General features: G+C 51.5%; 4 protein-coding genes across 4 annotated transcripts; all 4 read right to left on the bottom strand.

The window, feature by feature from the left end:
- Positions 1 to 143: 143 nt before the first annotated feature.
- N7489_001496 (uncharacterized protein) lies at positions 144 to 2781 on the bottom strand (the record flags this gene model as incomplete). The annotated part of the gene is made up of 3 exons (XM_056707251.1): positions 144 to 1446; positions 1497 to 2239; positions 2320 to 2781. The coding sequence occupies 3 exons, from the start codon at positions 2779 to 2781 to the stop codon at positions 144 to 146; spliced, it is 2508 nt and encodes an 835-aa protein (XP_056571553.1).
- Positions 2782 to 3331: 550 nt separating this feature from the next.
- Positions 3332 to 5838, bottom strand: N7489_001495 (uncharacterized protein; the record flags this gene model as incomplete). The annotated part of the gene is made up of 7 exons (XM_056707250.1): positions 3332 to 3545; positions 3596 to 4006; positions 4063 to 4410; positions 4463 to 4639; positions 4704 to 4855; positions 5047 to 5568; positions 5656 to 5838. 7 exons carry the CDS (start codon positions 5836 to 5838, stop codon positions 3332 to 3334), a joined length of 2007 nt encoding a protein of 668 aa, XP_056571552.1.
- Positions 5839 to 6659: 821 nt separating this feature from the next.
- On the bottom strand, positions 6660 to 8506 carry ugp1 (UTP glucose-1-phosphate uridylyltransferase; the record flags this gene model as incomplete). Its single annotated transcript, XM_056707249.1, has 2 exons — positions 6660 to 8123; positions 8414 to 8506. 2 exons carry the CDS (start codon positions 8504 to 8506, stop codon positions 6660 to 6662), a joined length of 1557 nt encoding a protein of 518 aa, XP_056571551.1.
- A 1857-nt stretch (positions 8507 to 10363) lies between these two features.
- On the bottom strand, positions 10364 to 15110 carry N7489_001493 (uncharacterized protein; the record flags this gene model as incomplete). Its single annotated transcript, XM_056707248.1, has 4 exons — positions 10364 to 11976; positions 12027 to 14709; positions 14778 to 14840; positions 14904 to 15110. The coding sequence occupies 4 exons, from the start codon at positions 15108 to 15110 to the stop codon at positions 10364 to 10366; spliced, it is 4566 nt and encodes a 1521-aa protein (XP_056571550.1).
- Between the last annotated feature and the right edge of the window lie 949 nt (positions 15111 to 16059).

Raw genomic sequence — 16059 nt, 5'->3', positions numbered from 1 at the left:
TGAGGTCCCATATGTGACGTAAAAAGCACCAGTTGGCACATATACCAATTACCATAAGAGACTTAGAGTAAGAGACCGGTGTATATTCAAATAACATATAGGTATAGACATTCATTCATTCATAGTCTCATAATGAAATCAAACTAAAACACACCACCTTCAAAATCAACCAACTCCTCAAAAGCCCCCATCCCACTCCCACTATCATGCCCATTACTCCCACTATCCACATTCCATCCATTCCCACTAGACCTCTCTTTCCCCTCCATCAACCCCTCAAAACAACTCCCATCCGGCCACTCACTCAAATCAATCCCCAACCCAGGCGCAATCTTCCTGACAATCCCGTCACAAAGCAGAAACGCCCTCCGCGCCGCCGGATCGACAGAAGCAGTAGTATGAAGCCAAGCAAGCGCCTTCTTCGTCGCCGCAACAGCCGTACTCAAATCCTTCTCCAGCAGAGGGTAAGTCCCTCCCTGCGCCGACGGTGTAGCGGGCGAGAGGAGCGGGTTCGCGCGGTCCGGACTGTTGGACATATACGCGCCGGAACAGTACGATAAACCCAGTAAGAGAGCGGTAGTCGCCTGCATGAGGAAATGTAGGATACACCACCAGGGCGCGGCGCGAGCCAGCCATTTAATGTTCGGGGTTTCGGGGAGGATGGAGATGAGCGCGCAGGAGGCTTGAAGACAATGTGTGGCCATCTCGGAGCGGAGTTTACCGCGTGCGGTGGGCTCGCCGGTTGGGGAGGAATGTCGCGGGGATTGGTGGATGTGGCTTAGACATGGTCTGTAGAGGGTTATGCGAGCGGAATAGTAATTCATTGCTAGACAGACGCGTTCGCGGACGAAGGGGGCAGAGATGTCGTCTAGTTTGGGGTGGTTTAAATGCCAGGGGTCGGTGTTTGGGAATGTGAATTGGTAGAAGAGGGGGAGTTTCGAGAGCCAGCGGTTCATTTGGAGACTGGATTTCTGGACGTGGTATTCTACTTGGCTGGGACCTTTACGGAGGCCTTCGATGCTGTAGACTTTGTTCATGAGGGCGTGCGTTATGAGGGTTAGGTCGACGAGGAAGTTGAAGAAGAGGGATGAGCAGGGTGGGCAGGAAGTCACCCATAAAGGGCAGTGGTGTTGGCTGGGGGATTCGAAGAGGGTGGAGCGGAGTTGGGCTTCCCGAAGGGCGGGATCTTGGAGGAGGCGCTTGGCATCGGGGTGGTCAAAGGCTTCTTCTTCGTAAGGGAGTGGTGCAGGGGCGGAGCAGAGGCCTTCGCCGACGCAGGAGGCACGGCCGGTCATTGAGGTAAGGATATGCTCGAGGCAGTAGATGGACCACCAGAGGCGACCGCGGGTTTCTTTGGCGGCGTCTTTGGTGCGGTCGTCTGTTAGGCGGAGGTTGATGCCGAGAGAGAGGGCCGATCGGAGGGCCATGCTGGAGAATTTGGACGCCCTGGGGGGAAGTTAGTATAATTTTAGGAGAGATGGAGAAATGGCATTTACCGGTTGACCTGCCCCAGACAAAGCAGGTAAACTGCCACGAGGAGTTCAAGTTGGATTTGCTGGAGATCGGTGTGCTCGAATAGCACATTGCTATGCAGACCCAGATGGCGTGCCCGGGTCAAATATAGCAGGTCTTCCTCACCGGTGCCTTGGGGATCATCTATGAGTCGACAGTAGCGACAACCAATCGCAAAGATCATGTTCAGAATGGCCAGCCATTTCCGGTGTGGTGTCGATGCATGGTTGAAGAACTTCTGATACTGGGAGGTAAAGGTCGTCCTCCGAATTGCGCTGAATGTCGGATGGACGTTGGTCAGGTAGGCGTCAAAGTATCGGTCTGCCAATTCCCGCGGGGGCACCGCCAACGGATCGCATGGTTCTATCAACGGAATATCAAGGCTATCGAGATGGTAATCCATCATAGAAGTGGGAATTTGCCTTTCCAATGACTGCTGCAGCTGCTGAACAGACGCTAGATCACGGTGACTTTCCATATGAAACGGATTCGGCACCTGTTCCTGCGGACTCATACTCACGCCGCTCTCCAGCTTGCGAATCCAGTTGATTTCGGAATTCTTCCCAAAGAATCCCGCAGCACGGGCGTCCTCATTTCGATTTAGGTCTTCGTCAACCTGGTCGATAGCATCGAGAGAGCCCATCGAGGTAGAGGAATCATCGGAGTCGACATTGTTCCTGGAGGATTTCCCAGGTTTGGACTTAACTTGCCAAATGGCAGTCAGAGTCTATGACAAGGGGCCTCAAATCGTAAAGACCCGAGTCTCGTGTGAGACCCGAGACTTCATTTGACATTGACTGGACTTACCTTTAATGCTTTTTTGATTTTGCGCGCTGTGGGAAGGTCCACCTCGGTTTCCAGTTCCCGAAGAAGGGCTTCGTATGTATCTACCCGTTTGATCAAGGAGCCGAGTAGTTTCTGGTGGCGCACTCGTTTGACATCCTCGTAGGAGCAGCTGTGATTGTGATATGCGCATTGTCCGCACGATGGCCGGATACCGTCACATTTGATTTTGCGCTGGCGACATGGCTCGCAGGCCCTTGCTGACCGTCGGCGCCCGGGTGTAAAGGGGTCAGAACCAGCTAGGCGGGGGATAGCTACCTTTGGCGTACTTGCCGAGGCTGGCTGGGCTATATGTGGTGAGAATGGTTGGGTCTGAATGGTTGAAAAGGGGAGTGGCGTGGGATAGGGATGTTGAGGTACAGGAACAGAGCCAGAGCCAGAGCTGAATGGCCAGTCCTCGAAAGTCTCTTGGTTCTCCTGATCCATATTTTGGATTTACTGTTGTTTAATCAAGTTTGTTGGTCTCCATGGATATTCTTGATATTCTTGACATGAAATATGTCATTGAGCAAGTTACAAGGTGAAAAGGGCGAAACCAGTCCATGGCTCGAACGAATTTAACAAGAAACAGGAAAAGGGAGATTTGTTCCTTGGTAAAAATATCGTAAAATATCCGAAATGAATGACCAACGTGGACGTGGACCGACGTGGAATGGGGAGAAGATATGCCATCGCCACTTGAACTGCCGTTTGACGTCAGACATCACTTCCAGTCAACCCCAGTCAAGTTCTATCTCCAATTAAACACCTTTATATATGAAACTACCTAGGTTAATCACCTTGGCAATACCCAAATCTATGACTTTCCAGTAACTGGCCTATTCCGCACAAGTCTCCTGTCACTTTTATACATCTGGACTCACTGTACACGATCTATATCTATCCCACATCCATACCCATGTCGCCATTCTGTCAAGGCAAAATGTACTTGGGAGACACATGAGATGACCACAGTTGTATATTGTACATTGTCCCATCAACATCCAACAGGTCGATACCTCTCAATCAGAACATCATCCTTCCCAAGACTAAGACTTTCATACCGATCCAACATATCCGAAAGTCCAAGTCCAGGATAATCCTGCAACCCCCTATCCCCGTCCCCCTCCCCAATCCCATGATACTTATCCTTCTGATTCAACTTCTCAAGTCCATTAGCATACTCATCAAACCGGCTACACCCCTTCTCCCTCGACGCCTCATCAAATAAATCCTTCAACTCATCCGGCACAGAACTCACCCCCGAATCCGATCCCCCTGCGCCTTAGCCCGCACCGACTGCCGAAAAATATGAAACAGATTCCGACCAAGCGCAGACCGACTCGCAACAACCGAGAACGCACTGGAAAGAGTAAGGAAATCCTCATCGAGCACATCAAACGACTCCTGCTCGAGCATCGTAAACAGCGCCAGGTTGATCGCGTACATGGCGAACTGGTGCGCGCGACTAACCCCGAACTCGCGTCGGTGCAGACGCGTTAGCGCGGCGATGCCGCGCGCCGCGTTCTGCGTCACTTCCCGCGCGTTGTATTTTCTCTCTGGGGTGTGGCGCGGTGGGCTTTCGGGTGTTTTGGGTTCGAAGGGGATGGGTGGGACTTCGTCTTCGGAGATGCAGCTGAAGAGGTTTATGATGAGGGCGTGGTAGCGCATTCTGGGTGGATAAGTATTTCGCTCTTATTGGAGACGGTAAGTGGAGTTGCTACTCACTTCAGTAAGATGATATGCGGAGCTGGTCTGTACCGCACGTCAAAGTCATCCGGGAGAAGATCGTTCCAGCGGCGGATACGGTCGTATAGATCCTCGCGGCTCTGGCGGGGGATGGGACCGAGGGCGGTATTGGTTCTGTGGTCTGCGAACATGCTGCGCGAGATATCGCGCGCAATTGTCGACAGGTTGCATGCGTCGTCGAAGTATTGACTGAAGAATGACGGGCGCGGGTTGCGGTGAGTTGGGTATGGCTCCCACAGGGCTTGGTCTTCGGACGGGTTGATATCGAGACGGGCCATGTTGACGTGGTCGATGAGACTTGGCCGGAGGAAGGATGTGTGGACCATTCTGGGCATGTAAATGTGAGTTCGAGGGGTGAGTGCAAGCAGGGCTCACTTACGTGTCGACATTGAACAACCCCCATGCTGTGCGCTTGCATGAGATATCCATGTCCTGGGATAACTCGCCCGAAGCCATTCTAGGTCCAGTGCTGCCGACCAAACCCAATGCCTCGCCCATTTGGATAGCCTTGTGCAACATGATATATCCCAGATCGTCTTCGCGGGACATGGCATACCTGTCTATGTCAGAACAACCACCACTCACTCACCAGGACGCAGGACAAAGATGTCAATACCAACCTCTCATACATCAGCAACGTCCCCTGCAAACCCGCCAAACTAGGCTGAGAACTCTCCTCATCCCTCAACCTCTCTGCCTCGGCAAGGAAATCACATCCTTTCGAAGAGATATCACCAGGAACAACATAAGCCTCGGAGAATTCAGAGAAATACTAAACAATCAGCAAGCCGAACTAACACCATGACTCCAACCTCCCAAGCCCCAAGCAAAAGAACCAAAAGAGAAAAGAGAGAAAAGACAGAGGAGGATACCCACACAAGCATTACTGAGCACCGCATTAACCAAAAATGGGCTACAAAACTCAGACCCCAAGACCCCCTTCGCCATATGCCTAAGAAAAACCCCCTTATCCAAAACCGCGGCAACCGGCCAATCCCACGCAAAATACAACGAAACAAGATGCGACACAAGATCCGCATCAGCCGTAACCCTCGTCCAAGGCTTAGCAGGCACCTCACAAGGCGCGGAATCACACAGGAAATGAATATCCATAACCTTCCGTCGGAACGTCGGACCGTTCCCCTCGACATTGATAAGCTGACGCATATCCTCGAGCTTGGCGACTGTTTCCTGTTTATGGGCTGGTGAGGTCGAGTTGGTGGCGAGGGAGGACAGGGTTTTGTTTATGTAGGCGCGGATTTCGTCGGCGGGGGCATTGTGGCGGATTATTGCTAGGAGGTTCAGGGCGTCTGATTCATTTGCTTCGCGGACGAGCTTGAAGAGGTCGGAGAGGAGGTCGCGGTGGTAGGAGAGTTCGTCTGCTGTTCTTTTTGCGGCGACGCGGCGGCGTTGGTCGAGAGATTCGTCGAAGATGCACACTCTTTTGAAGGTTTGGCAGTTTGCGCAGGGGGATGTGCCCGAGCACTGGGTTTGTTAGTTTTGATATGTGGATATAGATGTAGGTGTAGATGTATAGAGTAGGTGTAGTGTAGTTAGTATAATAAATCTCACCTTCCTCTTCGACTTCTTACAAGCCAGACAAGCAGTTGAAACCCTCTTCTTCCACGTGCCAGAACCCTTCACTTCATCAGCCGGTGGACTACCATTTTCAGTATCATGGTCATGGTAGGTTTCTTGGTCACGGTCATCCGAAGGCGAGGGACCAGGCACAAGACGACGGTGATTCCGGCTCATATTCCGACATGAGAAGGCGGATTTGGTTTTTTTGGTTTGTTTCCTTTTCGTCTGGTTTAAATGTAAAATGCAAATATATAAACAAATGTCGTCCAAATATGTAAAGAAGTGTATGTAAGAAAAGAATATGTAAAAAGATATGAGATATACAATCGAATATGTACTTTTCTGGAATATACAAGAAAACACAAAGTTGAAACTGTACAAGATCAGGAATGCATGTTGCACGGTATATTCCTGTTTCAGATGATTGTAGGACTTGATATGTCTGCTTGGAGGTTTAGTAGGGCAAATAGGCTTTGCCGCGAATGACGTTGTCAAGATATCATGAGGAACTCTTCCCCGCCTATTATCATGGCAGTTTATTTGCCTGAAGGCAATGGCGGATTTAATTTTTGGGGGGTTGATCGAATATAAAAGTCGGGTTTCGTGATGTGGAGGCTGAATGAGGCGTCCTAGGGGCTCTACTGCGGATATAGATCGAATTGTTGCGGAAGAGCGGAGATATGGCGATACAGCCGCAACTATACTACCTAGGTAGATAATTAGGTGCCTACGCGAGGAACAAAGTTGAACTGGCAATGCATTGAGAATGGTGAGCAACACAGCACTTGGGAATCAAAGTCAGGTTTAGACTAAAAACAACCCAATAAGGAAGAAAGGGGAAAGAAAAAGAAAAAGACGCTGGATTATTGTAATGTAATACAAGTACTTCTTTTGCATACTCCATGGAATCCATAGCCTCGGATGCACCAGTTAAAACGAGAAAGATCAAACATTGCGGATCTGCAAAGCAGAACCAAAGAATCAGACGAAAACATCTAGTGCTCGAGGATTCTCAGGCTACCCTGCACAACACAGTTCTCAAGCACGGATCCAGGGGGAATGTCAATGGTGCTGCCCTCGGAGGCAACAATGATAACGGTTCCCTTGAGGGTGACGTTGCGGCCGAGGTTAACAGGTCCGGTAACAGTGAGGTGGTCCAGCTCGACGATGCGGGGAATACTGGCAATGCGCTTCTGGAAGTCGGAGACCTTCTTGAAGTCGGTACCGAGCTTGATGACGGGGACACCACCGAAGCGGTTGGGGTCCATGACAAGCTGGCCGTGCTCGAGACGGTACAGGTCAGACTTGACGACCATCAGGTCGGAGCAGGTCTTGACGGGCAAGAAGCGGCGACGGGGCACGTTGACACCGTGGGCGTTCTTGAAGTGGCGGATGGCCGCACCGACGGCGGTCTCCAGCTGGTAGATAGCCTGGTCGGCCTCACCCTTCTTATCGGCGGGAATGGACTTCTCGTTAGGGATGATCTCCATCTCCAACTCGTTCTCCTCAACGACACGCTTGATAGCCTGGACGTTCAGCCAGATGTTGTTGGTGTTGAAGTACTTGAACTTCTTGATGGACTTGAACTCGTTGACGTGCTCCTTGGGGACCTGGGCAATCTCGAGCAGACGGACCTTGCCGTCGGAGTCAATAATGGTACCTCCCTTGACGTCAGCCTTGGTCTTGTCAGTCAACTCCATGATGTACTCGGCCTGGGAGTCAACCATGTGCTGCAGGATGCGGAGATCGACCACGGCGCCGAGGTTGTCGGCGTTGGACAGGAAGATGTACTCGATGCCCCGTTCAATCAGCTTGTCGAGAGTACCGGAGTTGTACAGGGACTCGAAAACGTCACCGTGTCCGGGGGGGTACCAGTCCTGGAGGGGAGAGTCGAAGCTCTTGGGGGCGGGCAGGAGCGAGTCCTTGATGATGCGGGGGTAGCGCGACTGGTTGAAGGTGATGATGTCGACGTTGTGGCCCTCGTACTTCTTGATAATGGACTGGGTGTCCTGGTCGGTGTTGAAGGAGTTCATGAGGACGAAGGGCACGTTGACGTTGAAGCTGCGGTTGAGGTGCTCGATCTGGCGCACGGAGAGATCGAGGAAGGACATGCCCTCACGGACCTCAATGACGGACTTGGGACCCACGCAACCCATGGAGGTACCGAGACCACCGTTCAGCTTGACAACGGCCAGCTTGTTCAGGAACTCGACGGAGGCGTCGGCACCGAGGTCATCGTATCCAACAACCTGGGAAGGCTGGGGCGGGGCGATCTTATCCCAGTTGACGGCGTTGCCCTTGGCCTTGTCGTTCAGGAAGCGGCGGAACAGGGCGAAGAAGTTGTCCATCTCGGCCTCGAAACGCTTCTTCTCATTGGGGTCGGTGACGGTGTCGCCGAGGGCGTTCAGGGCATTGCGCATTTGTGAGGCGGCGACGCTAGTGGATGCATTCTCGAATGCCTGGTTGGAGGTTTCACGGGTCAGTTCTGGACCAAATGGGGGGGCCAAAGTAGCCATGATAGTGAATAGAGACAATTGAATGCGATGAATAGAACAAGGGTAACGGTGCAGCGATGGTGAAACAGGGGAGAAAAAGAAGAACAAGTTGTCCGTTCTGGACGCGTCCAGCAAAAGGCACAAAACAACTCAAAACAGCAGGCACAGCAGGCACAGTCAAAATGGCAAGAACGAAGCTCTCAAGCTCGGGGGATCCGGGGGACTCAGGGATTCACCGCCTGAAGCGAACGTACCATGTGCGATTGCGACTTGCCATGGTGCTTTCCACCAAAGCCCTCGCTCTCAGCAGGGGCTCGAAGGTGAGTGGGTAGAGCCTTGGAGGTCATTATGGGTTATGTGTGATGGGGATAAGAATTATGGATTCGAAGGGAACTGGCTATTTCATAGAGATATGAGGTCAGTGAAACAGAATCAAGGAGGAAAGGGAAACGTGGCTCCATTTAAGAAGATCCCAAGCTCTCCAGACCCAAAGATAGAAAGGAGTTGCCACTTTGATCCGGGATGTCAAGCTGCCGTCATAGGGTACAACTCACCAATTCCTGCGATGATAGAGGGGGAAAAGAGAAACAGGTCCAGTTATAAGAGAAGAATGGAAAAAAAGGGACGGAGTGGGGGAGAGGAACGTGATTTTATATTATTTGCAGGCACGTTTAGCTATTTTAGCTGTTTACGTACATATTTTAGGCGGTCTATACGGAGTAATAGTAATTATAGTAATCTAATCAAAGCAGTTTACGCCAATTATATCCTTCATTCTCTATTATTCTGGTTAATTTGGTTAATTTGGTTAATTTGGCTCTTGTTCCTCGTTGCTATTGCCGTTCCCGTTTATCTCCTTGCATCCCGATGTCGTCAGTTGCCAGCCACTGACATGCCCACGGGCTGGAGTTCGGGAACTGACACCCTTCATACTATTAATTACTATTAAGCCTAAGGAAGTGAACAGGTTCTACAACAGGACTATCAGGACTATCATCCTAACCATACCCTTTGACCCCTAAGCCCATACTCCGTATACGGAGTACTCTGTACACCAAAACAATCCAGACCCCTTTTCCCTCTCCACCTTATTCCGGCTAGTGCTAATATAATGAAAGCCCCACCAAAATACAAGCTCTGGTCCCTCCTTTTCGGCCTTGTTTCGGTTTCGGTTTCAATTCAATCGGTTCCTAATTATATTCATGTTGTGTGATTAAACGTTTAGAATAGATGCAGAGACGTTCACCTGACCTCTATATACATGCATAAGTACGATATAGCTCTGTAGTACTATTTGCTAAAATGTACAACATACGGATGTAGTTAAGAGCTATGTAGGTACATTGGAAAGCATCCATGGATATATGCAGGTAGAATTTTCTCTTCCCTCTGTCATCACTGCTATAAACAGGTTAATTCCCCTACAACATAGACTAGTTGCATGCTGTATTTCCGGTCCAAAGTGGCAACACTTGGCACCAAGTGGAACAAGCAATTGTCTTTTCCCTGAGGCTAATATGAGTACCGTTAGTGGGATCTAAAAATATAATAGTTGGGATATCTGACATGTTTAGTAGTGAGGATACTGAGTACGGTCTAGTATTTATATTATTCCTATACACAGAGTATTCCGTAGCTACTACTATATCTATGTTGTACCTACGTCTGTTGTACTCCTTATGTATACGCGCGTACAAAAAACTCTTTAAGAGGCCTAAACATCGAATTGCAGATCCCGGGCTGTGCAGACCAAGTTTCGGCAAAATACACAATAGACTCGAGAATGGGCCCGGAGCAATTTTACTTGAATATGAAGAACATTTGAAGCCATCAGAATGTGATGCGAATACCATATAACATCCAACTCAGTCCGTCCTTGTCGGTGACCCCCTTTAAGATTCCAATGTGAGACATCGGTCTCAGCCCTGTCTGTTCTCGGCCTTTTTTCTGGTGTGGCGCAAACTATTGATTCTCGACTATTTTTACCCGGCTATTTTCTTTCTCCATGCTACGTGGTAGATGTCTCAGAGTCCATCTCAACAATTGAATTCATATTGATTGGGGGAAAAAAGAGAGAGAAAAAAAAGGATATCACGAACACAAACAAAATTAATAACAAGGGAAAGCCATTCATATTTTCATATACTCTTCCAGCCTAAATAGGCAAAGCAATTCCAAAGGCGAAAAAAATAAAAGAAGGTCATTTAAACCCCGCTAACAGACCTCTTACTCAAGAAGCTGCGACGGGGCACCTTCCTCGAATCAGGGCTGCCTCCACCCTCATTGGGCTCGGGGGTACCAGCGGTCGAGTGCGACGTAGTAGGTCGCAAACCACCATCTGCAAGCGCAAAGCTGGAACGAATGGTGACAACTCCGTCGCCAACAGTGATAGCCTTGTCCTGGCCCGCGACAGAACCCTGGTCATCAACAAAGAAGGGCGCTTCGCCGAGGACATCGTCCGATCCAAAGGTCGCGTGGTCAACAACGCGGACCTGGTACTGGGCGTCGGCGGTAGTGTTGGGAACACGGAAGGAGTCGTCGAAGGTGACTGCGCCGGAGGAGTTCTTGTGGGCCTTGGTCTTGTGGACATCCTTTGCGCCCTTGGTACCCAGGAGACGGATGATGACGCGGAGGTTGGTGTCCGTAGCGAAGTTCGCAGCGGAGACGACGGTGATGTTGGCGGAGCCCTTTTCACCGGAGCCGCCGCCGCCGAAGACGCTGAGGCGGTCGCCGAACTGCGACGCCGTGCTGCGGTTGCGGCTGTGTTCTTTCTGCGGGGTGCTGGGGGAAGGGGAGCCTTCGACGAGGGAGGCGGCTGGGGTAAGACGGTCGCCCCTGACGTTGTCAGATTCCTCGATGCTGTTCATGATGGAGGCGGTATCTTCGCCTTTATCTTTGTTGATGCGCGACATGATGCCGTGCTTGATAAAGGAGGCGCCGCGGATGACGTTGCCACCGACGAAGCCAACACCCTTAACGGGGGCCCCGACGATCTTGCCGGGGACGGCGAAGGTGCCGGAGAAGGTGGAGGAGCCTTGGCGGGCGCGGATCACGTAGGTAGGTTTGAACAGCAGGCTCAGGCGAATCGCACCTGATTTGCCGTCGAGGGGCAGGGTGACTTCCTTGGCTTGGAAGGGCTCCAGGGATTCCAGGTCGATCGCCGTGGCGCCGAGGAAGTCAGCCTTGTCACCAAAGTCCCAGTCGTACACATCCACGTGGAAGTTTGCGCCGATGCGGGATTTAATGGGGGTCTCGAAGTACTCGTTCCAGGCTGGGTGCAGGGTCTTCTTCTGGACCTTGGTCTTGAACACGGTCTCGTCATCCAGGCGGAACTTGCAGAATGGGTCGCTGAACCCATTGCGGTCAGCGGCGGGCAGCTCGGCGGCGTCGTGGACGTCAACGCGGAGGGTGCCCATGTTGTTGATGCTCTCCGTGGGATCGAGCTTCATTTCCGTCGGAATGTACCGGGCGCTGACGGTGACCTTGCTCACCTCGCCGGAGTTGGAGCGGAGGACGAGCTCGGTGGGAGTGTACAGCATGCGCATCAGTGTCGGTAGCGTGTCACCAGTCAGCTTGGCGACTGTGTGCTCCTCACTGGAGTCCTTGGGATCATCCTTGCTAACGAGACGCAAGGTGATCTTGGAGAACTCGAGCTCGCGAACGAAAGCCTCGCCGACGTCAGTGAACTTGGCGGTCGTGGTGTGGATCTTAGACGAGACATAGGCGGGGAACATGTAATCGTCCATCAAGACCTCCAACTGGACATGGGGAACGGCCAGCTGACCCTCGTGGAACTTGAACACAATGAAACCAGATTCTAATTAATTAGCATAATACCATTGCCATGAATGCCAAAACAAAACATACCATATTTCGGGAGATCCTCCGCACTGACAAAGGTGCGGGGAATAGACTTGACGGACCGAAGAGACGCGGTCTCAGACTGGGTTCCAGTCATCGGGCGCGATGTAGTGGTTTCCAGACTGGCGCGGCCGTTAGTAGCCAGCTCACCATTGGTAGTTCCGTTAGTGATAGGCGCAGCCCCGTTAGAGAGGCCCTTGGAGGCCTTCGAAGCTTTCGAGTCAACGCTAGCAGACTTGGCGTGTAGAGACTTCTTCGGGAATTCGGTGGAGTCCGGACCAGGAGTACCAGGGAGCTCTGAGGATTCCTCCTCCTCCTCCTCTTCAACTTCATCCTCGGGGTTAACGACCGGGACAGACGGGTAGAATGCTACATTGTAGTGGAGTTCTCCCTTGGGAGTGCCACCGCTAATCTTCAGAATGCTGGTGATATCCTGCTTCTCGTCGTCGATCTGATATTCACCGCTCTCCGTCTCACGAACAAAGTCGGAGGCATTGATATCTGCCCAACCAAGAGTGCGGTCCTTGTTGATAGTCTCCTCGTCCATTACCTCCACAGTCAGCTTCTCGCGTGCGCTGCGAATAGGCACATAGACGACTTCGTCCCAATCGGGATTGAGGTTGTTGCGGAAGGTGACAGTGCGGCCACGAGTCACACCGGAAAGCAGAACGCGAGCGTAAGGATCGGACTTGCCCATAGCCTCCAGGTTGCGCAGGTTAGTCGCACGCTTGAAGTGGAAGCGCATGACACCAATAGGGTCAATGTAGCCAGCGCTGCCAACGCCTGTCAGCTCGACGGGCTTCCACTGGAGACCCAACTTGACACGTCCTTCCTTGGCGCCGTGGAGATGGAACCATTGCTGGCCACGCTCCATCATCTTCAGCATGTCGTTCATCTTGATCTGGTAGCGGCCGATAATGGGATCCTGCATGATATCGCGATCGTCCTTGAGGATAAGACCCAGACGAGCGTTCTTTCGGTCCGTGACGAGGAACTCCTTGGAGGCATTCTGGAAGATCGGGTTGTTGGTGCGCTTGAGCTTTTTAGTAATATGGATTTCCTTTCCGTTGAGGAGGAGGACACCGTAAGGGTTCAGCTTGCCAACTAGACTCTTGCTTCCGTCGAGGTCCTTGGCCTGTTCCACGGTGAATTGGGCGATACCGGTGTTCACTTCCGGGGCGGGTTCAGCCTCGCCAGCCTCGTTCTTTCTTCCCTCGAGAACGGGGAAGAAGCGGATATCGGCTTGGATGGCACCGCGGTGGCGGCCACTGGCCTGCACTTCCAGATAAATACCCTCGTGGGAAGGCTCCTGCTCGAGTTTGTCCAATGCGAAGCTAGCAACACCCATTTCCTTATCCTTGCGGTACTCGTTCCAGTCATACGCAGCAATAGACAAGGCATCGGAGAAAGAGGTAATAATCACGTAAATAGTCTCGTTCCAGCGGGGGCTGTCGGTATCGTGGATGATCTTCGTGCGGCCGAGCTCATTGCGGTTGTTCAAAGACACCACGGCGTACGGATCGGGAGTGCCAGAGAACTTATCAGGGTTCTTGAGCTGTTGAGCACCGTGCAGAGTAACCGCGACCACACCAATAGCCTGGTCGACCGGGTTTCCAGCAAGCATCTTAGCAATTTCAATCGGGAACACGTTCGGATCGTACATCATGGGCTGCAAGTTGGCATGAATCTGGTCCTTAATGAAGGACTCCAGACCGGGAATGAAGTTGATATCAAATCCGAGGGTATCACCACCGAGGGGCTTGCAGACGTAGTCGATTTCGGGCTTGTCCAGGAAGCAGACATCCACACGCTCAATGTGGGGGAATGGAATCTGAAGCTTGACCTTGACACGCATCAAGCCCGAGCAAGCCATGTCCTCGACAATCACGTCGAGACCCTTGCTCACGACACCCTTGCCGACACGAACCTCCAAGACGACCTTGGGGTTGATCTTGTCCTTAGTCTGCCGCGCAGTCAGGTCCATTACGTCGTTCGGGGTGAAGCTGAACTTCCAGTCCATGATCACGGTATCAGGGTCAGTCTTGGGGTAGGTCTTGACGTGCTCCAGGCGAGGAGGCTTTGTACCGAGCACGAAGGTCTTGAGGCGCAAGCTATCCAAGAAGGCGGGGGTAGAAGTACTGAGGACCTGGTCGACAGTGTTGATGATAGTATCGCAGAGAACGGGGGCGTAGATCGGCCAGAACTTGACGAGGAAGCTGTTAATCCACTCGAGGCTCTCGGTGTCGGTCTCGAGGCGCTGCTTGGACATCTCACGGCTAATATCATCACGGAAGTTCCGGCGCACTCGTCGAATGGAGGTACGGTAGTAGGTGCTGCATGCTGCCATGACCATGAGCACCCAACCGATACCACCGCCTAGCACGGCGACTATCCACGACGCCAAACAAGCGAACACGATAATCCCGGCATTGTGGTACCAGTCGCCAAAGAACTTATCGGGGATTCTCCCCTCTAAAAACGTCTCGTGATCCAGCAATGTACCTTCATCACCCAAGGCCGCCGCGAGCTTCTCATCGACGAACTTCGGGGCCCAACCCGTTCTGTCGCGCGCCCATCGATTATCCTCATCGACGGGCTTTTCACCCGCACTTTCTCGTGTGGCTTCCTCGGCCATAATGGCGGTCGCAGATTCCGGTGGAGGGAGGTCATAGTCTGCTTCGCCATCGGTCTAGGTAGGGTTAGCACATACATCGTGATCGCATCCAGGGATCCAGAGATCCAGTCATTAATTCGTACCTTATCTGTAACTACAGCAACACCCTTGGGTTTGTGGGGATGATGGAAATCAGGCGGCAATCGCTAGAAGTCACAGCAGTTAGCATGATTGTGCCGAACAGAATTCGGAGATTATGCGATACGCACCCCTTTGGCAGCATTGGCCTTCTCTTCAGGCGAGGCGTTGGGGTCGAATTGGTATGCAGCCGCACCGGCTTGTTTGGCTTCGTCGACGACCTTTTGCTCGACGATATCCGGGTTAACGTGTGACTGCGGGTCCTGGTGCAATTCCTGGGCGGCCTCGATGGTGCCCTCCATCTTCTTCTCCGTGGTCTCCGCGTCGGCGGACGCCATATCGCCGGTTGGGTGTTGTGTTCCGGGGGGAATTGGGAGAGCCGATGTTCTAGAGGGTTGTCAGATTCGACCCATGGATGAGACCTGGGGTGAGGGGGAGGGGAAGAATGCTGACTTTAGTGTTGCATACGTCTACTGGGTAACGTACCGGCAGAGGTAGTCGAAGGGATGACCCTGTTGTTTTATACCAAGGTCCAAGTTGCAGAGAGAAAGAAAGAGAAAAATAGAGAGGAGAGTGGACCAAAGACACAGCTTGGGTTCTCTGCCCAGCCGCTTGCGTCAAGTCAAGGGGAACTGTGGCTGGGTTTTTTTACCATACAATGGATATTACCATTACACACTTTATATCTTTGTAAACTATTTAAATTATTATATATTAATCCTGATGATAATTGAGAATCCAATAAGAAGAAAAGAAAGAAAGAAAAGAAAGGAAATAGTAAAAAAAGGGTAAAAAAAGGGGAGATCGGAAACTCCGAGGTCGATCGAAGATCAGTGACGTACGTCGGGACCTGTATCAGATTCCTCCAGTACATCTGTGCTATTATGGTATACGTCTGAGAGTCAATAAGTCTCTAAGTCTATGGATATACTAGTCTCTAACATTGGACTCTGTGTCCAATTGTCTAATATAATCAGGATCTGTCAATAGTAGAGGATCAGGGGAATACCTAAGAGACTAAACTCGACTATTAGATTCGACCCGAGCTTTCAGCACAGCCACAGAGGGTCAATCGGGATGATACATTCCTCTTCCATGGGTTTGTCCATTTTATTAGGGTTATTTTAAATTATATCCTGGTATCTGGGTCCAATTCCCCTTTGTATTTGTGGGGATCGTCATTTTCGAATGTGTACAATATAGAGTAGTGCAATCCCAGCCCTACCTAGGCACCTTTTAGGCAACGAGATATGCTACATATAGAATCTTGTACTTTGTACGGAGTAT

The sequence above is a fragment of the Penicillium chrysogenum genome, assembly GCF_028827035.1.
Source record: "Penicillium chrysogenum strain IBT 35668 chromosome Unknown utg000001l_segment0_segment0, whole genome shotgun sequence".
Classification (NCBI taxonomy): Eukaryota; Fungi; Ascomycota; class Eurotiomycetes; order Eurotiales; family Aspergillaceae; genus Penicillium; species Penicillium chrysogenum.
The sequence above is the reverse complement of the archived record's forward strand: the minus strand, read 5'-3'. Positions and strand labels throughout refer to the sequence as shown.